Consider the following 26,290-nt stretch of genomic DNA (forward strand, 5'->3'; position numbering starts at 1 on the left):
ACCCAATTAGTATCCAAGAGGACATGGGTTCACTTCCTGGCATTGCTCAGTGGGTTAAGGATCCAGTGTTGCCATGAGCTATGGGGTAGATGGCAGACATGGCTCAGATATGGCATTGCTGTGGCTGTGGTACAGGCCAGTAGCTATAGCTCTGATTCAACCCCTAGCCTGGGAACTTCCATAGGCCACGGGTGTGGCCCTAAAAAGACTAAATAAATAAAGTAAGAAAGTGCCTAACATATAGAAAAAGATTTTTAAAAAAAGGTAAATCGTTTCAATGAAACTAGAACACACCCTCACACCATGCACAAAAATAAACTCAAAATGGTGTAAAGACTTAAACATAAGACATGCCACCATAAAACTCCTAGAAGAGAACACAGGCAAAACATTCTTTGACATCAGCCTACAGATGTTTTCTAAGGTCAGTCTCCCACGGCAACAGAAATAAAAAAAAAATAAATGGGACTTAACAACAACAAAAAAAATACAATTCAACAACAACAAAACAACCCAACTGAAAAATGGGCAGAAGACCTAAGTAGACATTTCTCCAAAGAAGACACACAGATGGCCAATGGGCACATGAAAAGATGTTCAACCTCACCAATTACTAGAAAAATGCAAATTAAAATTATAATGACGTACTACTTCACACTGATCAGTACGGCTATCATTAATACGTCTACAAATAACAAATGCTGGAGAAGGTGTGGAGAAAAGGCAACCCTCCTACACTGTTGGTGGGAATGTAAATTAGTACAATCACTATAGAGAACAGTTGGAGTTTTCTTAAAACTTAAAAATAGAAATACGATATGATTCAGCAATCCCACTCCTGGGCATGTATCTGGAGAAAGCCATAATTTGAAAAGATACATGCACCCCAGTGTTTAGCACAGCAGTATCTATAATAGCCAAGACACGGAAACAACCTAAATGTCCACCAACAGAGGAATGGATAGAGAAAATGTGATATATATATTACTCAGCCATAAAAAAGAACAAAGTAAAGCCATTTGCAGCAACAGGGGTGGACCTAGAAACTATCAAACTAAGTGAAGTAGGTCAGACAGAGAAAGACAAATATCATATGAGATCTCTAATATGTGGAATCTAAAATATGGCACAAATGATCCTATTTACAAAACAGAAACAGACTCATAGTCGTGGAGAACAGGCTTGTGATTGCCAAGCAGGTGGGGAGAGGGAGCGGGATGGATAGGAAGTTTGAGGTTAACAGATGCAAACTATTATATTTGGAATGAATTATCAACGAGGTCCTGCTGCATAGCACAGGGAACTATATCCAATTTCCTGGGATAGACCATGATGGAAAATAATATTTTAAAAAAGAATGTGTATATACAATGTATGCCTGAGTCACTTTGCTATACAGAAATTGGCACAACATTATAAATCAACTATACTTTAATCAAAAAAATTTTTAGGAGTTCCCGTCGTGGCGCAGTGGTTAACGAATCTGACTAGGAACCATGAGGTTGCGGGTTCGGTCCCTGCCCTTGCTCAGTGGGTTAACGATCCGGTGTTGCCGTGAGCTGTGGTGTAGGTTGCAGACGCGGCTCGGATCCTGCGTTGCTGTGGCTCTGGCGTAGGATGGTGGCTACAGCTCTGATCGGACCCCTAGCCTGGGAACCTCCATATGCCAGGGGAGTGGCCCAAGAAATAGCAACAACAACAATAACAACAACAACAAAACACAAAAAAAAAAAATTAAAAAAAAAGAGTAAGAGGTTCAGCTTTTTACCTGGGCTTTATCTCTTACTGGCCTTGTCACCTGTCACAAGTTACTACTTTGCCTCAATTATCTCATCTATAAAACCAGGATGATAATAGTGATTAATAAAGGCAAGAGTGAAAATTTTAATCATACTATTTTTGTCCTCATCTGAAAGAAAAATGCATTTTTTTCCTTGAATACTATATATGTGTTTACCAGTTAGAATTTCTAATCCTTCTGAGAAACAAGTGAAAACAGAAACAAATTACTTGGAACGACTGCATTATTTTGTGAATTTCTGTTTTTAAAACTTCCTATATTTTCTCTTTGGAGGGGGTAATGTCCTTGAGTAGGACTGAGAAGATGGGGTGTTATGCCCAAAGCAAAGGATTGGCCTTAGGTAGAAGCATAGTCAGAGCAGCCTTAGCACAAGGGTCAAGGCTGAGTTTGTGAACAGAGATGCAAACAGGTAGGTCCACTCGTCGGAAGGAATTTGTGCTGTTTGGAACAGCACACTGTTCCATAATTTCTTCCTTCACTCTTCCCACAACATCAATTTTGCCTCTCAAATGATTTCTATTAGTGAGAAATCATGCAGTTATTTCTCCCATCTTACATAAAGAGAACTCTTTCTCAACCCAACCTCTTACTCCAGTTATCATCCCATCTCTTTTCCTTTACAGTGAACCTCCTTGAAAGAGCTATTTATATCTGCTGTCTCCAAGTTTTCTCCTCCTGTTCTTTTTCTTTCCTTCCTTCCCCTTCCTTCCTTCCTTGGCCACCCCCAAGGCAGGCAGAAGTTCCCAGGCCAGGAATCAAACCCAAGCCACAGCAGTGACAATGCTGAGTCCGTTAACCACTAGGCAACCAGGGAACTGCTCCTGTTCTTTCTTGAACACACTTAATCATGCTTTCACTTCCACCTCTCTGTGGAAACTTCTCTTACTCAGCTCACCAAAGCCCTCTGCACTGCTAAATTAAGTGACTAACTTTTAGTCTTGATTTTACTCACCCCCTCAGCAACATTAGACACAACAACGCCTTCTCTCCCAAAACCATCTCCTTCAGGCACCACACCCTCTGCATCTCCTTCTAGCTCCTTTCTGTGGACTCCTGCCATCCAAGTATTTATTTTCAGCCCTGATCTCTCCCCGTCTTCCAGACTCTTCCCTCCTACTGAACATTACCACTGGGATACCTCAAACTTAACAAGGACCTACACCCCTCTGCATCCCTGTAAATGGAGATCCCTTTCTCCCAACTCTTGTGTGAACTGTGTGTGACGGAGGACTAGCCCGTGATTCCTCTCTCTCATTGCTCACCCAATCTGTCTGTGATTCCCACAAGCTCTACTCACTATTCTGCTCACCGTCTCCTCTGTGGTGCACTTGGCCAAGCCACCATCACTTGTTTTCTGGATTCTTACAACGAATCTCCTAACTGACCTCTCTGATTCTGCCCTTGCCACCTCCCCAAGTCCCATGGTCTGAAATCACCAGGAAACCAGAGTGATGCCAATAAAACAGAAAGCAGGTCTCACCATGCCTTGGCTTAAATGATTTCCCACATCACTGAGAGAAAAGTCAACGTTCTCCAGTGACCACTAAGACCTGATGTCGTCTGGTTTCTGCTGCCTCTCTGATATAATTTTTCACTATTCTCTGCCCTGCTCAGTCAACTCCTGTCATGCTGGCCTCTTCACTGTTCCGTAAACACACTAGGTGTGCACCTGCCTCGGGGCCTTTGTACATGCTATGCTTGTTCCCTGGCAGAGAGACCTGCCGTTACCAACTTTTATAAAATTGCCAGCGCCCCACAACACCTCCTGCTTTACTTTCTTCTCCTTAGCATTTATTGTTCTTCTGCATAGATTTACTTATTTATTGTGTTCTTAAGTTCTAACAGGGCGAAGATTTTTGTCTGTTTCATTCACTGCTGAATTCTTAGTGCTTAAGGAAGTGCCTGGCAGACAATGAGGGTGCAATAAATATTTGCTGAATGAATTAACTATCATCAAGATAGTATGATTTACATAATTAAAGTTATTTTGTTAGCAACAGGTGATAGGGGTTTTCCCCCAAGTTCTGCATGATTCTAAAGAGAAAGCGTGCTCCATTAATCTACTGGTACTCATACCTTCCAAATAATTGGAAGTCATTAATGTCATCCATGGTTTGACCCTGTGTCTGAAGCAAAAGATAAACTTCTTCTGGATGATCACGATTTCAAGATAGGTACCAAAGGGTCAATGATGAACATAAAATTCAAGACGAAATAAAGCTAAAATATGAAAAGTGAATTTATAAATTCGAAGGGAATTTTAAAGAAGGGAATCTCTTTAAGAAGAAATCATGTGGACTCAATACTGTACTTGGAAACCTTGCTGTGAATTGCTTTCTCTGGGCTAATGTGAAAGATGAGTTATAGAATATTAAAGACCCAGGGTGCCAAAGCAAGCACTTACCTGCTGGCTAATTCATTTTTAGGAAAGATGAGATTTGACTATGTCCTCACTTTTATCATGAATGGAAGAGACTCCTAGTTGTGTTTCTTGATTCTTAATGTTAAAAAAGGTAAGCATTTCCTCTCTCCTAAACTGTTCAATTATGGACCCTGTCTTTACCTATTTGGAAACAAAAGCTTCTGAGTCTATGAAACACATTTTCCATAACTGTTGGATACTATGATACAAGCTAATGAAGAAGATACTAATAATTCACAACATGTAGTTAGTGCTCATTATTTCAGGTGTGTATGGACTCACAGCAAAGCCCTTTTCTTTTCCACCTTGAACAAAGTTCTTTATTTTATGTATAAAAGGTTGAAGTACTTCCTGGAAGCTGCAATAACTATTAAAATTGCTGTCTTTCCATGGTGGCTATTTATGAAAACACTTGATTTAAATGGTTTTTAAACCTGATAGTGCAGCAGAGATAGATTTATTATTCATACGAGGGACATTTTATTTTAATTATTTGTGACAGGAAAAGCTAATTGAGCTATAATTTCCTGCTGCCTCTAAGCAAGAGAGAACCTACAGAGATCCCCCCTCTTGCTGAGTTGGCTGAGGCTGGGAAGTGGGGGAACACAAAGCAGAATTTGGAGATGGAGTTAGCATCAAATTGTGTGCTTCTGCAAAGAAACTGGGCTGCAGAGAAAAGCTGCTTAGGAAGAAGATTCCAGAAAGAGGAAAACCAAGCTGTTGGTAGTGGATAGAGGACCTTAGGGAGGCTGCCACCGAGAGAAGAACTTGGGAGGGAGAAAGAGATGGTTAGATAAGTTTTTATGAAATTTTGCCATATGGTGGTATTGCCTTTTTCCCAATTGCTGTTTTTCCCAGTATGCATTAAAATAAATACCTAGGCATTAGGAAAACTTTAAATTAAAACCAAACAAAATTATCTTGTATACCACTAAAATCATTTGAGCTGTTCATCTAACACGCTATGGTCCACTCTTACTACACAGCACAACTGCATACTAAAAGGCTCAAATTCTGGCAGCTAAATACTATAAAACAGATGATTTTTTAGCAGACATAAGGAGATTTGTCATCTCTTTAGTAATGTAATCATTTGGAAAAGTATTAGGCCTTTTGAGTTTTAACTCGTAAGTCATAAAATGACACTGAAAAGACTTATACAAAAGAAGCCTCAGGAATGGAGAAGAGAATAGTTCTGAAGCTTAAAATATAAATTTCTCGTTAATTGAACACAGCTACTTAAATCTGATGGGAATAAAAACTTTGACAGAATCAGAATAGATCAGAGGAAGGACCTGTTCTTTCAGATCATGTGGCAAATTCAGATCTTTTCTTTCTTTACGTAAAACTTCTGAAACAGAATAAAAGATGAAGAAATGTTTTTTTAAGGGTAAAATAGTAAGGCACTATTAATGTTAAGAGAAGGATACAGAACTGTCTCCATAGAAACATAAAGAACAAGATTTATCACAGGTATTTTCATTGGGTATAGGAAAGATTTTTCAGGAACCCCACAAAAGTGGAAAAAACAACATATTTAATTCTGTTTGTTGCTCTGGGGAAAACGCCAACTGAAACAGTCTTTCAAGCAATCTGCTTCCACTTTCCTGAGAATGAGAACCTCTTCCCTTAAGGCCATACTCATCTCACTGTTTTTCTAATTCTCTTTTCGGAGACATTCCAGAAAAATATTGCTTCTGTTTTATAAATGCTCCAGAGGTGAGGCTAATCTAACAGACCTGGAAAAACCCTACTTATCTGAAGTGTCCCAAGATAAGCGTACAACCTTCACCAGACAAAGAAAAATCTGGATGTCAAACTTCAGAGATCTACCTTTCAGCCTCAAAGAGCAGAATCAGACACAAACACTTTTAATTGCCAACATGTGCTTCTTAACTATGAAAAGCACCAGAAGCCATGCACAATGTTTAGGGAAAATCTGTTACATAATCCAGCTGACAGGGCCAAGTTTTATACATGTGCAGGACATTTCTGGGTACACAACAATCCCCCTGTGGAATGTTATCAGGCCTGACTGGGCCTCTTGTACCTTCCGCAAAGCTCCCCCTGCAAAGGAGGAGGAAAGAGTCAGAGTAAGCACTGAGAAGGTAACCCTTGAGCTGGGAAACCTGATAAAAAACAACCTGAAGGTCTCTGAAAACTGCAATCACTTTGTTAAGTTCCAGTTGTTTGGGGCCAAGTCAGCCAGACAGTCAGTTTCTGGTGTGCAAGGATATCCAAGCCCATTATATTTCCCAAAACGAAGAAAGGACCTCCTGAGCGGGGCGATGGCCTCTTACCCAAAGTTTTCTTTCATCCATGCAAATAGAAGCCTTCATTCACAGACAGAGAAGCAGCAGATGTAGGAAGTCAGTAAATGATAACACTTTGAAACAATCCATTTAATTGAGATATTTTGATTCTGACAGAATCTTTTGGCATTAAAATGCTCTCAAAGGCAAACTGTGCTGAGAAAATCTAACTGCTGAAATATTCCCCACACACTGCAGATTGGCAAACTCTCACCAAATGAAACGTTCAGTTAGCATATTGATTTGCAGCTTATTTTTTAATTGCCTCGATATGAAGAGATGCGTATTTGTCTTTTTTATCGTTCAAGCAAACTACTTACCTCTTTCTCCATTTGTAATCCTTCTGCTCTAATGTTTCTTTCAAACACCTCTCTCTTTTCTGTCTGGGGGTTGGATTTTCTGTACACAAGAATGTAGTCAATTCGACACTTTCCGTCTCTGAAGTAAAGTCCATTTGATTTGTTTTTTTCTGGTATTGTCTGCACACAAAGAGAAAGGGACCAGCTTAAGACACTCAAAATTGAGTCTGGAGTAATACTGAAGAACAATTAAAACTAAATAAATTTTCCTTGTGTTTTATCAGAATTACACTTTTATTAATGAAAAATGTAAATAACAGGAAACAAAATAAAAATTGGAAAGAGCATTAAGTCTAATGGGAAAAACTTAGGACACCTAACAATACCAAATGTTGGCAAGGATGTGGAGCAACTGAGAATTCTCACCTTCTACAGGTGAAAGTGAAAACTGATATGACAAACACACCAGCATCAGCATGTAAAATTGAATATCTGTGTAACTAAAGAAATTCCTGACAAAACAACCAGGAGATGTGTATATGAATATTCATAGCAGCATTACTCTTAAGTGTAGAAAAATTAAAAATGGGAATCAATGCAAACCAATGAAAGGCAACCAGAAAAATATAGAACTGTCATACAGTGGAGTATTATATAGTAACGAAAATGAACTATTAGGAATTCCCTTGTGGAACAGTAGCTTATGGATCTGATATTGTCACTGTAGTGGCTCAAGTTGCTAGTGAGGCATGGGTTTGATCACTGGCCTGGGAATGTCCACATGCTGCAGGTATGGCCAAAAAAAAAAATAATAATAAAAAAATAAAATGAACTATTGATGCATCTAATAGTAAGCAAAAAATCTTATAAACTGTGTTGACAAAAACAAGAACACAACTGCAGGAGACTTTACATTGTTTGATACTATTGTTTATAAAACACGAAGTAAAACCAATCTAAAAAAAGTTGCTAAGCAAGCACATGAAAAAATCCTCAACATTACTGATTATTAAAGAAATGCAAGTCAAAACTACCATGAGATACCACCTCACTCCAGTCAGAATGGCCAACATTAATAAGTCCACAAATAACAAATGCTGGAGAGGGTGTGGAGAAAAGGGAACCCTTATGTACTATTGGTGGGAATGTAAGCTGGTACAGCCACTATGGAGAACAGTATGGAAGTACCTTAAAAAACTATATGTAGAACTACCATATGACCCAGCAACCCCACTCTCGGGCATATATCTGGACAAACCTTTCCTTGAAAAAGACACATGCACCCGCATGTTCATTGCAGCACTATTCGCAACAGCCAAGACATGGAAACAATCCAGATGCCCATCGACAGATGATTGGATTTGGAAGATGTGGTGTAAATATACACAATGGAATACTACTCAGCCATAAAAAAGAACAGAATAATGCATTTGCAGCAACATGGATGGAACTAGAGACTTATACTGAGTGAAGTCAGAAAGAGAAAAGACAACTACCATATGGTATCACTTATATCTGGAATCTAATATATGGCACAAATAAACCTTTCCACAGAAAAGAAAATCATGGACTTGGAGAATAGACTTGTGGTTGCCATGGGGGAGGGGGAGGGAGTGGGATGGATTGGGAGCTTGGGGTTAATAGAGGCAGACTATTGCCTTTAGAATGAATTAGCAATGAGATCCTGCTGTGTAGCATTGGGAACTATGTCTAGTCACTATGATGGAGCCTGATAATGTGAGAAAAAAGAATGTATACACGTATGTGTAACTGGGTCACAATGCTATACAGTAGAAAATTGTAAGAACACTGTAAACCAGCTATAATGGAAAAAAATAAAAATCATTATATATATTTAAAAAATTCAATGCATAAAAGCTGGACAATGTTAATTCTTTCATTAATGACCTTTTTTTTTTTTTATTTTCCCACTGTAAAGCAAGGGGGTCAGGTTATCCTTACATGTATACATTACATTTTTCCCCCAGCCTTTCTTCTGTTGCAACATGAGTACATTAATGACCATTTTTAAACAACTTTGTTCTATTAGACAGACTTCTGACAGACTGAATAGAGATCAAGGATAGTGTCTGCTCTACCACTTATAAGTGCCTTCCTGACAGAAGGAAGTCACCCAACATTTCTCAGCCTCAGTTTCCTCCTTTGCAAATAGGGATGATTGTATATAGTTATAATGAAAAAACATATCTTAAAAAAAGTTGCTAAGGATATATACATATGTGTATGTGTGTATATGTATGTGTGTGTGTGTATATATATATATATATATAAACATGATTTTTAGAGCAAGAGCAAAAGAACACACAAAAATTCAGGAAGATGGTTCATCTGGTAGAGAAGAGGGACTAGACTGCAAGTAGTTTGATGGACTGAGCAATACTCTAGTTCCGTGTTTCTCACATTTTTTGCCCACGGTAAGAAAAATACTTTTCTTTGTGATATTTTGTATATAGTTGTGAACAATGCAGGAGTAAATCCACTTATAACTTATAGTCACAGGGGGCTTTCCATATCTGTGTCTCCTCCACATCATGGATTCAACCAACCACATATCACATAGTACTGTAGTACCTAATAGTGAAAAATATCCATGTATAGGTGGACCCATGCAGTTCAAACCCATGTTGTTCAAGGGTCAACTGCAGTGTAAACACACAAAAATTTGAGCTCACAGTACATATCAGTTTCCATATGGCAGTAGGAAGAAGGAAAACATGCTAGACCTCCAAGGCCATTGCTAGAATCCATATTCTTGCATAAAAGTGTCATGCATGCAACCTCATTCAAAAGGAAAATCTCAACTAAGTGGAATGGGAACAACATGTACCCTACCTGGTGCAGACATTTATAGTTAATGACCAATCCTCATTGACCATTTTTAACTTCTGCCTTAAGAGGTACTCCAAAGTCTACTTGAGTAAACATTCTTAACAGCTCTTTGCCAGGCAAGGGAGCTTTCCTGTAGATTTAGCACACTAGCGTCTATCTGCAAAAACAGGGCTGTAACCAAGGCTTCAAGAGGAGGGTTAACATAGCCCAAGCCTTCTTCAGACTGTTTCCTTATCTATAAACTTAAGGGGATTAAACTAGCTGATTTTGAGGTGCCTTTCATGATTCTTCCTTTATGCCACATTATGGCATCCAAGTTTCTAAGTGAAGAGATGACAGAATGAGCTTTTTAAAAAAAAAAAAAAAAACACATAGGAGTTCCCACTGTGCACAGTGGGTTAAGAATCTGACTGTAGCAGCTCAGGTCACTGCAGAGGCAAGTTGAATCCCTGGCCTAGGAACTTCCATATGCCATGGGTGCAGCCATAAAGGAAAAAAAAAAAAAAGGTTATACAATAAATTAATGACTCTGATTCTGTGTTCCTATTACCTAAACCCAGTGCATTTCCAAAGGAGATATTAAACTCTACTGGGACACAAGCTGAGCAACAGCGAATGCCTTTAACTTTTTCTCCTCCCAAGCAACACATTAACAGATGGGTCTATTTACAATTGCAATGAGTTTCCAGATAACACAGGCAAATGAAAACTCAGAGAGTCTTCAGACCACAGCATTGACTGAGGTCTGGTCCCCTTTCTGCTACTATTTTACATGTTGGGAGATTTCAACAGGCAAGTCCATCCTTGTAAAGATAACTTTTTACTAGTTAGTGACACCTAGAATATAGATCATTTTAAAATGATGGGTGGTTTTAAGAATATTCTTTGTATTAAAAAAAATGCCTTCAGGTAGAAGGGAAGTGCATGATCCTTTAAAGAAGTGCAGGTTGATTTAGGATCCGTGACACATGCTAGATGCCCGGAGGATACCAGTGGAATGTAAGACCTGGTCCTTTTTTCCTCAGGAAACCATAGTTCAATGAATGATGACTTTAATCACTCCACTGGAACATGCTTCACAGGTTCCTGCCTGGGTCAAGAATCATGGTTTTTAAAAATCACATACTCTTACCTCTCCCCCTGCTTCCAATCTGCTAGCATCATCTGAAGTACTGGTCAGGTTTCCAGGGTGAAGGAGAGAATCGTCATCTTTGCAAGGGCTGTTGACAGCTTCTAATTCATCAAAAAGAATATTGACATCCTTGGCCACTAGAACCAGAGTAAATACATTACGAGTTGAATTAAGAATCTGGGATCTTAAAAGCAACACTAAAAATAAAGACATCTCCCTTTGGCTTCAGATGTTTTCATTGTTTCAATAACACCTTGAATGGTGGGTATATTACTTTCTAAGAGAAACAGATGTCAGATGTAAAACATGTTTAACCAGTGCCTCCATGAGCCAAGATTAAGGACAATGTGAAGCAAAGCACCTCCACAATAAAATTTGTCTTCCAAGATAACAGGAGGTTTTGTGTTTGTTTAGCTTTCCTTCATATAGTTGTTTAGCATAAGGCTCTTTAAGACTTCTAAGAACTCATTCTGTGTTGGGAGATGGCCTAATTTTTTGTTTTCATTTAAATGCCGCACAACTTGCTAAGTGAGCCCATAAATGTGCCACTTGCCTAGTTCAATAGGAACTGTGATTTTATTCCTTCTTTGTTACTTCTTTAAGGACTAAGAGAGAAAAGCAGATGCAGTTATAAAGCATGCAGTTAGCTTTTTGCCTCTCTTTTTCCTCTAATCATGAATTGGAATCATGAAGTGAGCCACTCAGGGACCTCCATAAAGACTGTGGATGCTAATATATCAATAGATACAGTGCTGTATATAGAGTCCCACATACAAGAATACCACATTCAAATGCACAGCATAGTACAGAAAGCAAAGTTCAGCACCAGTGGATGAGAAAATATAATGCCAGGTATATTTATTCATTCATTTTTCTTATTCAAGTATATAGTTGATTTACAATGTATCAGGGTACAGCAAAGTGATGCATACGTAAATATTTTTTCAGATTCTTTTCCATTATATATTATTATAAGATACTGAATATAGTTCCCTGTGCTATACAATAGGTCCTTGTTGGTTATCTCTTTTTTATATATAGTGATCTATATCTGTTAATCCCAAATTTCCTTTTTTTTGCATACATCTCTATTTTATTTCCAAATTTCAAATTTATCCCTCCACCAGCTTTCCCCTTTGTTTTCTATGTCTGTGAGTCCATTTCTGTTGTGTAAATCAGTTTATTTGTATCACTTTTTTAGATTTCACATATAAGTGATACCATATGATATTCATCTTTCACTGTCTATCTTCTCTTAGTATGATCATGTCTAGGTCCATTCATTTGCTGCAAATGGCATTATTGCTTTTCTATAGCTGCGCAATATTCCACTGTACATATAGACAACATCTCCCTCAACCATTCATCTGTCAACGGACATTTAAGATGCTTCCACATCTTGGTTGTTATAAGTAGTGTTACAATGAACACAGGGGTGCCTGAATCTTTTTGAATTGGGGTTTTTGCCTTTTCTGGATATACACCCCAAATAGTGGGATTGATGGTAGTTCTATTTTTTATTCTTAAGGCACCTCCATAATGTTCTTCATGGTAGCTGCACCAATTCACATTCCCACTATCAAAGCAGGAGGGTTCCCTCTTGTCCACACCCTCTCCAGCATTTATTATGTGCAGACTTTTGGATGATGGACATTCTAACTGGTATGAGGTGGTACACCATTGTATATTTGATTTGCATTTCTCTAATAATTAGTGACATGGAGCATCTCTTAATGTGCCTGTTTGCCATTGATGTATTGTTTTGGGGTTTTTTTGGTCTTTTTTTTTGTCATTTCTTGGGCCACTCCCGCAGCGTATGGAGGTTCCCAGGCTAGGGGTTGAATTGGAGTTGTAGCCACTGGCCTACGCGAGAGCCACAGCAACGCGGGATCCGAGCCGCCTCTGCGACCTACGCGAGCCGCTCACGGCAACGCCGGATCCCAAACCCACTGAGCAAGGCCATGGTTTCCAATCAGATTTGTTAACCACTGAGCCACGATGGGAACTCCCATTGATGTAGTCTTTGGATAAACGTCTATTTAGGTCTTCTGCTCATTTGTTTGACTGAGTTGTTTGTTTTTTGATATTGAGCTACATAAAACTACATAAGCTGTTCATGTAGTTTGGAAATTAAACCCTTGCCAGTTACATCATTTGATGTAATGAGATTTTCTCTCATTCCATAGGCTGTCTTTTTGTTTTGCCTGTGGTGTCCTTTGCTGTGAAGAAACTTCTAAGTTTAAAAAAATCCTGTTTGTTTATTTTTGCTTTGGGGATCCCTTATTTACTGAGTCTGATTACTGACCAACATTGAAGTTCACTTTTTTCTTTGATGCTTTAAAAACAGCTCAAGACTTTTAACCTGTTAGAAGTTGCTGACCAGCATAATTCACAGGAAATTAAATGCTATTTCCCAGGCATATAAAAAACTATTCATTCTTCCATTTAAAAAAACTTCAGAGGTGTGCACACTATGTATCAGGCACACAGCTGTGTAAGGACTGTACCTTTGAGAAGTGATGTGTCTCCCTGCCCTTGTGTTAATAACAAAACAAATAATCAAAGAAATGGAAAGTGTGGTGTTGTGTTAATAACAAAACAAATAATCAAAGAAATGTAAAGTGTGGTGAGTGCTATAAAGAACAGAGAGCTCTAGATATACAGAGAACACACACAGAGAGACTAAAGAAAATGTACTTAGATGAGGGGGCCAGGATCTAAATCTGTATCTAGATTTGTGCGTGATTTTGCACAACTCATTTAACTGCAAGTTTTTCATTTGTAAAATAAAACAGGCATAGGAATAAAATGAACATTTATTGCTTACTGTGATAGGCTGAATCATGGCCCCTAAAGGTGATCTAATCCCTGTAATGCATGGATATGTCATCTTATAAAGGAAAAGGGACTTTCTTTTGTCTTTTTAGGCCATACCTGCGGCATATGTATGTTCCCAGGTTAGGGGCCCAATCGGAGCTGTAGCTGCTGGGCTATACCACAGCCACGGCAAGGCGGGATCCAAGCCGCATTTGTGACTTACACCACAGCCCACGGCAATGCCAGATCCTTAACCCACTGAGCAAGGCCAGGGATTGAACCCCAGTCCTCATGGATACAAGCTGGGTTTCTTAACCAGAAGGCATGACGGAACTCCGGAAGAGGGACTTTGCAGATGCAATTAAGTCAAGGATCTTAGGGGTGGGCAAACGTAACTACAAGAGAGGCAGGAGTGTCAGGATGAGAGAGAGATATTAAGAGATGTACTGCTGCTGGCTTTGGAAATGGAAGACAGGGTCACAAATCAAGGGATGCAGGGGGCTTGGAGAAGACAGAAAAAGCCAAGTGAGCAGATTCTCCTCTAGGGCCTCTAGAAAGAACACTCTCGCTGACACCTGGATGACATCTGACCTCCAGAACTGTAAGATGAAAAATTGGTGTTGTTTTAGGTCACCATGTCTGTGGTAATTTGTTATGGGAGCAAAAAGTAACTAATACACTTACCAGAGGTCTTTAGGCCCGAAAGCCACAAAGGAAAAACATCATGGTCTTTTCATACAACCAAGGTCTAGGAGCATCTCCACTGGGCCAGGTACTCAAGGAGAAGCACTCACACTTTTAAGGAACTACAATATGTCATGGGACATGTTAAGGTCAAAGGTAACTTCCCTGACAACTTTATGTAACGAAGCTGCCCCTCACCCAATTACTCTCCATCTCCTCTCTCTGCTCGTTTCCGTCACAGTATATCCCACAGTCTGTAATTATCTTATTCATTTGTTTACTTGTATGCTGGATGCCTACCCCATTAGCATATACATTCTGTAAGGGCAGGGACTATGTCTGTCTTGACTAGTAGACAGAGGTCTGGACATGGATTAAGCCCTCAACTCCTATTTGTTGAATGACAGAATGATCTCAAGGTGGTCGGTGCCTAATGACGTGGGAGAGCCCCCTCTTCTCCACCATTAATGGCTCTGGGACCTTGCATAGCTGTTTCTCCTAACACAATTCTTATCTACAAGCCAGGAGGCTCCACAGTTTCTACCAGATACTGATCAGATTTTTAAGGAGCTAGTGATGACTTTCTAAGTAGATATATTGGTTCTATTTAACCAGTAGGATAAAAATATTATTTTTATAACATCAGAAGACCTTCTTCCTATTCCAAACTCTACTGCTTAGCTAAGTGAATCTGTGCTCCTGTTTCCCCACTGGTGAGACAGGTACAGAAAACTTCTCTAAGGGTGGCTGAGATTACATAAGATAATGCAACATGTTAGCAGGGTGGCCGACACAAAGCAGATCCACAAGAAATGTTGGTTTGTCGATTTTAGACTCTTAGGTTAGCACTACAGCATTATCAATCCAAAAAGGCAGAGGAAACGTTGACAAGTTGGAATGACTGCTCAGAGGGATACATTGGGATGGGATGTGAAATCAAGGGGGAATCCAAAGAGGATACTGAGATTCTTGTCTTGGTGACTAGCTCTCACTGAGGAGAAGCTCCTGGACACTCATCCATTGATCCATCCCTAAGAACTTCCCCTATGCTTTTGCCAAGGAAAGAAAATAACCAGGTCACCTTCCACCAGTAACACCTTCTGGTATTGGTCTAATCTTTTCAAGAAAGCCCTATACCTACAGTTTCCAGCTGGAACCAAACTATCACCCTGAAGGCATCTGGTATGGTTTGCAGGCACTTTTGATCTCTAGAGGTGGTGCTAGTTGTATTTAGTGGGAAGAAGCCAGGGATGCTGCTAAAAATCCTACAATGAACAGAATAGCCCTTACAACATAGAGTTCTCCAGCCCCAAATGTCAACAGTGCTGAGGCTGAGAAATTCTGCTCTATAATAAAGGTCCAACTATTTGATTCTAGAAACACCCACTCCCTAGGGAAAAGGGAGAGAAGCTCTTTGCTGTCCTTACTGCTGCCCATCAGAATCACTGTCTGGAAGTCATCATGAGACTCGTGCCACCTGGGTCCTCAAGGGAAATCCGTGTGTCATGGAGATCTGATTTTTGGAGAATGAGTGATAGGAAGACACTGTTATCACCTGGCAGCCTCTCAAGAGCCTCAGCAGAGATTAGAAATGTGGAAATGTCAGAAAATGCTCAGCTGAATATGTAGTCAGTAAGAAGACTGTGGACCATGTAAACACTCCACAGAAGACAGAGAAACACATACCCTTCACTAATATTTCACCATTGTTACTGATGAATCAGCTTTAACTATAAGGTAAGTTTTAAGAACTCACATTCTCTTCTTTAAGAAGAAAACAAACCCCCAACTCTGAAGTTAACCAATTTTCAGAAATCTGTTTATTCAGCCAGTATTTTCTGAGCACCCACCCTGGCCAGACACTGTGCTGGGCCAGGAACTGGGGCTCATGTACTGGACACAGCCGGCAAGGTCCCTGCCTCTATAGAGCTCATTGTCCAATGTGGAAGCCGGACCTCTCCCTCGTCTAGTACAAACGTGACAAACATCTTCTCCATCCAAACAAGGTCACTTGTTCATAGATCCCATCACCTCCTTTACACTTTTTCTCAAATAAAATAAGTGTTGGATCATTATTTGCCTGGTAGAATTCTGTGATTAGGCTCATTAAATAAGAGGGAGAGCCAAATATTCTGAGTCAATTAAGAATGACAAGAAGGGAGGTCCTGTCATGGCTCAGTGGTTAATGAACCCAACGAGTAGCCATGAGGATGCGAGTTCAATCCCTGGCCTCGCTCAGTGGGTTAAGGATCCGTCAGTGGCATGAGCTGTGGTGTATGTCGCAGATGCAGCTCAGATCCTGAGTTGCTGTGGCTGTGTGTAGCCTAGGCCTGCAGCTATCACTCTCATTTGACCCCAGCCTGGGAACCCCCATATGCCACAGGCTCCCAAAACAGACAAAAAATTTTTAAAAAATAAAGAATGAATGAAAAGAGGGAGAGAGAATGCAAATGTTTCAGGCAACCCAAGTACAGACCTGCATTGTATTCAGACTCAGGAAGGGCTGTGTGTGCAGAACTGGGCAGCTGACTCCAGGTAAAAGGATATCACATGTTTGGGAAAGCAAGGGAGATACCCAAATGATTCTCTTATACAAAAAAAAAAAAAAAGAAAAGAAAAAAGAAAAGGCACTCAGCCTAAACAGACCCAGGAACAAAACAGCAGAGACTCTCATTTAACAACTGAACAAGGGTCAAGAAACTCAAATTACCTGGGAGACCAAAAATCAGCTACAAACACTGAGGAAAGCAACAGAGTCAACACAGAAAAGCTACTTTCCAAGGGTTAGCTTGTTATCCTCTCTCAGAATGGAGGCAGAACAGAGAAGTCAGGATGCAGGGAAATCCTAACATTGTTTGTGGAATGAGAAGGCAATTCTACCACAGCGGGACTGAACCTCTTCACCAAATATTTGCATCTATTTCAATTACTCCTTTCGTGAAAATCATTCAGGATGTCAGTTATTTATTACTCATTCTCTTGGGAGAAGAGACTACAAATAATACTGTAAGGGCTCAACCAAATGATGAATTGTTTATCTTCTGCCATGGGTTCACTAAACCAATATTTAGCTTAGGTGCTAGAGGTATAAACATGACATACACATGAATGGGAAGCTTCGTACTTCCGGACGAGGATGAAATTGAGGAATCAGTACTATAAAGGCAATGAAAAAAAATAGCAAATGTTTATTTTAGACTGTTTTAGTAACAGTCTAAAAGAGAGTAAGAAATAAAACCAGAAAGTCAAATAGTTTGACTCACTACTTTAAAAAAAAAATTCTCTATTTTCTAAATGTGTCAGAATAGCCCCACTTTGGCATTATAATACAGGAGTACTTTAATCTCAGTACTTTCTGATGCACAGGAAATAAAGTGAAATTATAGGTCACTGAAGAAGCCATGAAAGGACTGTTCAGTATGATCCAAGTATCTATATTTGTTCTCCAGTGTACCAGTTCATGATACTATTTTTGTCCTGAGTTCCAAATTAACACAGCTGATGCTCAGAATTCTGAAAGTATTACATAGTGACCTCAAAGCCTCATTAGAAAATGCACGGGAAAAAAAAGGACACCTTCAGGAATAATTTAGAATGCAAAAAAAAAAAAAAAAGAGAGAGAGAGAGAGAGCTTGGTCCTGTCTCAATTTGAACACTTATCTGTGGCATATGGAGTTCCCAGGCCAGGGATCAGATTCCACAACGCAGCTTTGGCAATGCTGGATCCATAATCCACTGTGCCGGGCCAGGAATTGAACCTGCATCCCAGCGCTGCCAAGATGCCACAGAGCCCACTGCAACACAGCGGGAAATATCTGGCTGTTTTATAACAAGTTCATTTTACACCTAGGCTCCCTTTCAGATGAAGGTCCAAAGTAGCTCCAAATTTGATGCCTGGGGTAGCAAACGGGAGGGGCTCAATGCCCATTTTAAAATAAATAAAAGCTAATTGTAAGACTCTATCAATTGTTATTTTTTTCTTATTCTAATTATCTCAGTGCCATTGCTTGAAAGAATCTGTTTTTCTCTCAAATTCAGAGATGAAACAAGAAGGAAGTGGGAAGGGACTACAGTTTATTCTGGGCTGACTGTGTGTGAAGAATTGTGAGGTCTGTCATTCTCAGGACACCTTATGAGCCAGGTAGTATGTGAAAGAAGCCAGGTTTCAGAGATGCTAATATGGTTACACAGCCAGTAAGTGACAGAGATGAATTCTAACCCAGTGCTGACTCCCCCCCAGGCTCCTTGTTTTTGTGGAAAGCATTCTACTGTTCTTAAATCATGTCTGGCTACCCAAAACAGGAAGTCATTTAACCAGCAAACAATTCTCTTGTTGCAGTTTTTACATTTGTCTGAATAAAGCTAGACTTTACATCTGCAGCCTGACAAGTCTGGCACTTCTTAAAATTTAACAAATAGATCAAATTAGATGTTTTTAAAAATTCAGGAAAACACACAGACTCAGCACAGCTTTGAGCACTTTAGGCATTTTAAAAACCAAACACTGCTTAGCATTTATATGATACTCTCAAGCCTAGGACCCTCTAGATGTTCATTACTCTACAGATGGATCTGATAACATCCCTAAAGCAGTACAAATCAGGAAAAAAAAATTGGGGGGAGGATGCTAATTTAGAAAACTCAAAATAGATAAAGTAATTGGAAAGGGCATATATCTTTCCTTTAGCTGGCTTTATTCCTTTCCAACAGGCCAGTGGTTTTCTAAGTGTGTTCCTTGGAAACCCAGGATTCTTTTGAGGAACTTCGGGGGCCATGGAAGGGGAAAAGAGGACACTGAGTGGGCAAAGTCCATACCTTTTATCCCCGCCTATTCCAAACAGCAGTTATCTGCTTTATATAAGAGATTACCTGTAAAAATATACTTGGGGACAAACCAACAGATCCTACTGCTTTAAAAAGTTTGGAAACTTTCACTAGTTTGCTATGGCAACAATGAAATGGGTATGTTAACATACCCCCAACTAAAAATTGGGGTAAGAAAGCTGGGGTTCTCTAATGTTTAAAGAGGTCTGAGAGCGTTTTTGTTTAGTTTAGTTTTGTTTTTCTGCTGTGGCACGTTTACCCAAAATACTTTGAGACTCAAAATGAGTCATTTTTAAAAAAAAGTCATGATACTGTTAAAATGTGTGGTTATTTAAAAGTTATTGCACTGTCATTTCCTGATTCAGTAAATGATGCTGTTTATAAAACAGAGCATAGATGATGGCATGGAGTCTCCACAATGCCCCAGGGGGCCAAGATTATTAACTTGTTCCCAGGACAGCATGTCTCTCACAAAGAGCTTCTCTTGCAACTATTCCATTCTAGAGAAAAGGTAGACATGTGGGTCACTTCTATAACAAGATAGATAATAACCGTACCTCATACAACCTTGGGAATGATATTTAGAGAACGGTGTACCTAATCCAAGCTTTGCTCAATAGCCTTGGCTCCCTTTCCATGAAAGAAACGAGGTCAGTGAAGTTTCTAAAAGTCTACTGACCATAATAGCCCCGTCTTTGGAAAGAGCGTGAACTCTGGATTTAGAAAAACCTAGGTTCAAACACTAGTCTTCCCACTTACTGACTACGAGATTGGGTGACTTCACTTGTCCGAGCTCTAATTTCTTTATCTTTTAAATGGGGATAATATAATCTACCATAGAGGAATGTTGAGAGGAATGATGGTCACAGCCAGCACATCCACTGTGCTTACCGTGTGTCAGGCACTGAGGGCTCTATGTGGATTGTCTATCTCCATGTTACAGAGGTGGAAATTAAGGCAAAGAGAGTTTAAGACTAGGTAATATCATTTAGGTAAAAAGTCAACCACAGAGTTGCCAGACAAGATGGTGTTCACACCAATCCCTCCCTTGCCCACCTTCCCCTTTGAAACAGCATGGCCAAATGAATTAAAAATAAGATTAGAAATCGGGGCTCAAGAAACTGGATTCAGAATGTCTCACTGGATGTCACTGAGTCTCCTCCACCACCAAGGCACAGAGCACCACCAATGTGGGAGTAGCTATAGGATTACACAGGTACACGTGCAGGCACGAAGGGTCAGACTGTAGGGTAACAGTGATCCAATAATCCTTCTAACCTCCAAGATCTCCTTTCAAACACTTTGCTCTTTGCCTGCCTTCTGTCCACAGTCCATTAGAACCTAATGGACTATAACACAATAAAGTCTGCCAGGGTATTAATGCCACTTAACGGTCCCCAGAGTCTATATGGTCAGCCATCTGCAGGTTTCGCGTTAGAAGAGTCAACCAACACATCCAGAGACGATAGTTTAATTTTGGTCATTGCTAACATCCCCACTCTACTGCACATATCCAGGACTGCACAAAGGTTCCAGAGTTTTGTAAACAGCAGAACATTTAAAGAGACAACTCTGGTCTCCAAGTCACACTGACTACCGCTGAACTGCCCTCTTTTGCATGTCCATGGGGGAATTCATTCACTAACAAAAATTTACTGAGTAGCTGCTATACTCCATACTCTGCTCAAGGTACTGGGTCCACAATGAAGAACATAAGATTGTTGCCTTCTTAGAACCTCCCAAGTTCCCAGAAGTCTGAAGGATCTGTTTCTTCCCCAGGATGGAGAATCTCAGCCACAGCTGGCAGTTCAGGTGGCTCAGATACAGTCCCCCAGACACACAACACAGTCCTTCTTTCTCCTTCCACCCACCCACAGGAAGCCATGCTACCACTAAGGGTGCTCCAAGGGAGCTGCTCCTAAGAAATTCCTCCTTTCTCTCTCTCTTCTCCTATTTAATCTCCAGCATTCAGAAGCCTAGGCTTTCAGAGAAAGGCAGGAACTTTAGGTAACACAAAACTCTGCTGAAACAAAGGTGTTCAAGGGACCTGGCTGCTATCCTGGGATGGAGGGTGAAGGGTGAGAAAAGAAAGGGAGGGAAAAATAACATCAAGGAAGACACACACATGTACACACATCCCCTTACTTTATACTGCCACATATAAATGCTTTTGTCCTAGAAAGCAACTGATTGTTTTCATTTTGAACAACAGAACAAAATGTGATCTGTGATCTGTTTTTACTTTTCATGAATTAAAACGTTCATCATTGCTTTAAAGTATTATGCCCAGCACAACACCTGGCATGTGACAGGTGAGATGGATAAATGAATGGATGGATAAAATAACTCTTTCCTTCCTTGTAAGCTATACATCTACATGGGGCTGGGGGCGGGGGGAGTTGAAAAACAACATATGGGTGGTTAGCGCGCTGAGATACCTCTGACCAGACGAAGGGCATAAGTAATGTAGGAAAAAATGTAAATGTGTTTTACCATGTAGACACCTGGTGGAGGAATTCTTGGATCCAGATGTAACAATGTAAGAAGAAAACTGTGAAAATTCAAAGTAGTTCACTTCTTTCCTCATCATTTTTATTTCACTTTTTATTTAGCAGAACAAGGGCTGGCAGACAATGAAATAGTGACTCTAGTGACTCTATCACATATTAATCATATAGCCTGGGAAGGTATAATCAGTTTTTTCACCTTTAAAATAGACCATAATGGGTATGGGAGATCACGTGCCAGAATGGTGGTAAGACACTGAAGAAATATTTGTAACACACACACACACACACTTCTATCCCAATCTAGAAGTTCATACATATATATATATATCCACAAAATTCTACAAAACAGTGAAATCTTTCCATCATTCTGCTAATCTTAATAAAAATATTTGTAGGAGAGAAGGAATTTTACTAATGTTCAAATACTGTATTTTTTACATATTTTATATGTTGGTCTCTCAAAGCTTTCTATAAACAAGAAGCTAAAGCCCAGTCCCTTGAAGAACCAAACTAAGAATTTTTAATAAATAATTTTTATGAAATTTCAATGGACTGGTTAAACATTTGAATCACATATTGAACCACATTAGAGATTGAAGGTAAATAAATGGCCCAAATCTGTCTTACCAGAGATGACCCCGACTGCATGGGCAGGTTCCCAGACATATTTAGCATAAAACTTGTTTTTTCACAAGAAAATAAATTCTAGCATATTCTTAAGTCCATTTAAAAACTTGATTTGCATTTTAAAGGGAACTGATAGTTCCTTTTTCTTATTTTTAAATTTCAATATTAAAGTCCCATAGAATGTATACTCTTCTACTTTTTCATAAAGAGGTCATCATTCTAAACTATAAAACATTAACATTACATACAAATTGTTTTTACTAAGATACACTAACAAAAATTGCTATAAAAACAGTCTTATAAACATCTAGTTCATTGTAGAAGTTCATTCAGCCCTAAAAAATCTAAGTTCAACTCCTGCACTTGCACAGAAGCAAACTTGTAACATCTGTTTTAAAAATATCCTTTCAGCATGGTATAATCATCTTCCGAATCAAATGAAGTAATTACATAATTTTATAACTTTCCACGAAAAGTTATTTTCTCTCCAAGGTCTACTATTTTGATTTTTATTCTCCTAGGGAAATTTTTTTCTCTGTTTGTCAGTAACCTGGTATGAAGGGAATTCCCATCCAGAGTAAATAGTTGATTCTCTCATATCCTTCATTAAATATTTGTCAGAAATAGTCTCATCTTCAATGTTGGGATCCTTCACCTCAGTGTTTACTGAACACATTCATAAAGGAATTAAAGGAAGCATAGAAGACCCTTCATTCTACCCTGGTCTCCATTATTTATTATATTACATGGCACTTAGGTTTTGCCCCCAACCCCCCACCCAAGCTGTAAAGTAGAGATATGAATTGTAAGGTCAGGAGGGTGGTGTAATGACAAAAGGAGATAACTAGTACAAAAATGCTTAAAATTGCTCATAAGAAAATATAGAAATACAAAAATATATATATAATCTAGAAATATATTTCATTGTGTAGAAATGCAATGTCAGAAAACTACAAGTAGCAAAAATCGCAGCAGTTCTTTACACAGATGCTCTTCAGAGCTAAACCGCTCAAATCCAATGTTACACGATACTGCTTAATATCAAAAGAAGAGTATTACTATTTAGAATTAGAACTCCATCAGTGAAACACAATCTCCATGACTTAATGTGTGATGTTGGGTTGTATCACCCATCCTCAATGCTAAATCTGTAATTTGAGCAAATGTATTGATTATGATAAAGTTCTCAGTGAAAACTATAAAACACAAAGTAGTATAAGAAGAGTAAACCTTGATTAATCAAAATGCTTGGAAAAGAGGAATTTACTTCTCAGTCACAGCCCAGTATCTGTGACTCCAGATACACTTTTTGGAGAATAAATTCCTGATCTTGGCTTACTGGGTCACTATTTACTTCTTACCACTAATATCTGAGTGAAGGAATACTACTCTGGTTTCTTTGATTTTGATTCAAAGTTTTTCTTTGATTTTGATTAATCAAGGTATCTGAAAAATTATAATACCCAGGGACTTATCAGATATTAAAGGATACTAAATATACAGCATTTATAATCCTCCGTGTTTTCCCACCAGGCTTCTTCAAAGACCCCAAAACAATGTGGTTCAGTTTCACAAATTACACCAGCATTTTGCTAACCATCTCCCTGGTCTCAAAATTATTTTACGTAGCATCTCTTTTAAGACATCTTTTTTTTTTTTTAAGCTTGGCATCTTAGTTTTTATTACCCCTCCCAAGTTTTATAATATAGTTTCTCTCTGGTGAATTTAAAATGTGAGTGAAACTTACTTTCTTGTATTGCATTAAGAATCTCTGAAAAGTCCACATCACTCTTTGGGCCGTCAGGTAGTATTTGCATATCCAGCTGGTAGCCTTGCAAATCCACACCTCCTTCTAGAGAAATGAAAGATATTCATGGAGTTTGCACTGGTTATCAGAGAGCCCAGCATCAGGGTCCCAAGGAGAAGCAATGTCAAAATTTAAAATGAAACAGCCAGCTGGTTTGCCCATGATCCTTCCTCTTGGACAAAATGACTTTTACAAAATGAGGCACATTACCAGCCATTGGCTCCTTATGGGACCAAAAAAGTTTAATTGTATTTCCAAGGAAAAAATAAAGCAATTATTTTATTAAAATACCATATACTTCATAGCATTTATGGATGATTTCCTAGGTGCAGAATAACATGTGAACCTCCATCCAAGGACATTTAAAATTATTCTTAACGTAACTGAAAAGTGACGCTCAACACAAACACTTTATGAAACCATCTTCCTTAAAATTCTAATAATTTACTCTAAGAGAAAGGACTTAATATTCCTGGTATCACAGAAAAAGAAATCATTTTTTTCCCCTCACAGTTGGACTTCCCTGCTATATCATTTATTTTTCAATTATACCAGAATACTTTAATTTATTCTATGAAGTAATTAAGGCTCTTGTATTAAGTTTGCCTGATGTATTTTAGGTGTGTTGTAAAAAAAAAGGGTTTCTTTTATGCTGTTCTACACAACTATAGAACATTTAAGAAGGTCAAAGAAACCAAGGTATCTAGCTTTATCATGAATCATAACAAGCCTCTAAATGCTTCTCACATAATGAGTTAGAACATCTCCAGTTTGATTACCAGCTGTAATAATTTATGAAAGCAACACTGGCATTTCTCTAGAAACTAACCTGTTATTGAGGAATGAAAAGGAATCCATATGTCAATTACTTGGGACCAGCATGCATTTATATGACTGTCAAGCACTGCAAACACAGCAGTCAGTTTTTCCACGTATGCATGCAGTTGCCTCATTGAGAAGTCTGAAGTTATCTATGCTTTTCAATAGAACAGAACGAAGATGACTTCTTGCTAGCCCAGAATTAAAAATATGTTATTTGCCTGCCTTCCCCGCCCCCCCTCCCCGTGGCCAACTAACTTGAATGGTAGGTATGTTTTTCAACCTCTACTAAGGCTAGTTATCTTTGTCATATTCAATAACCAAAGACCTCACAATGACATCTACATTAAAAAAAAAAAAATTCAATACTATCTATTAGCCAGGCTCCACGCTATATACTTTATTATCTCATTTAGTCTTTAACTTTGAAAAGAAAGTGCAGTGGTAAGAAGTAATTTATCCAAAAAAAGCTACTAAGTTATAAAGACACAGTACCAATGCATGCTCTTAACTAGTCTTTAATACCATTCATATCCAAGCAGACATAAATATAGAATGTTAGAAATAATAAAAGTGGATTTACCAATACTCTGGGATTTCAGACCAGGACAAAAGTCATTACCTAACCTAAAAATCAAATGATTTCTTAAACAGACTAATAAATAGAAGCCCAAAATATTTACTTGTTGTTTGCCAAGAGGAGTTCATAAATTCATGTAGAAGTAGCCATGACCACTAAATACCATTTTAATAACTAAAATTCTATAATTTTAATAACTTTTTTTGTTAGAGGACAGTATAGGAACATAAGATATCACAAAAGAAGCAACATAAAGGAGGCATTCAGGTCATCAAAGACTGTCTTTGAAGATGGAATATGGAAAAGTGAAGAAAATAGATACAAGGATGCAGATAAGTACATAAACCATACCCTTTTATGTGACTAGAAAAGAGAGGAAGGAAGAAAATACTCCAATGAGTATAGAAGTTCTCTCAGCTGTGAAATAATGGGTATGCTTCATTTTATTTTATTTTTATTTTTTGTGCTTTTTAGGGCCACACCCAGGGTATATGGAGGTTCCCAGGCTAGGGGTCCAATAGGAGCTGTAGCCACTGGCCTATGCCAGAGCCACAGCAATGCCAGAACTGAGCCGAGTCTGCGGCCTACACCACAGCTCACAGCAATGCCAGATCCGAGGTCAGGGATCGAACTCACAACCTCACGGTTCCTAGTCAGATTCATTAACCACTGAGCCACAACAGGAACTCCCAACATTCTCTTCATAGTAAACATTAAAATCCTATTTAGAATCCCTAAAATATAAGGCAGTTTTCTTCCTCTACTCTAGAAATAGAAAATACCCTTTCATAATGTATAATAAGGGT

General features: G+C 38.9%; 1 protein-coding gene across 4 annotated transcripts in view; it reads right to left on the reverse strand.

Moving 5' to 3' along the window:
• Positions 1-26,290, reverse strand: part of ANO4 (anoctamin 4) — a 354,946-nt gene that overhangs the window by 192,951 nt on the left and 135,705 nt on the right. For 2 of the 4 annotated variants that reach the window (XM_047788188.1, XM_047788189.1), the window contains exons 3-5: positions 24,026-24,130; positions 10,817-10,953; positions 6,856-7,014 (exon numbers count right to left, since the gene is read on the reverse strand). In XM_047788188.1, coding sequence (XP_047644144.1) covers positions 6,856-7,014; positions 10,817-10,953; positions 24,026-24,130 — 401 coding nt within the window. Of the gene's footprint in view, positions 1-6,855; positions 7,015-10,816; positions 10,954-24,025; positions 24,131-26,290 lie in introns of those variants that run through there. The other 2 variants (XM_047788190.1, XM_047788191.1) reach the window with 2 other exon arrangements.

The sequence above is a fragment of the Phacochoerus africanus genome, chromosome 7, assembly GCF_016906955.1.
Source record: "Phacochoerus africanus isolate WHEZ1 chromosome 7, ROS_Pafr_v1, whole genome shotgun sequence".
Classification (NCBI taxonomy): domain Eukaryota; kingdom Metazoa; phylum Chordata; class Mammalia; order Artiodactyla; family Suidae; genus Phacochoerus; species Phacochoerus africanus.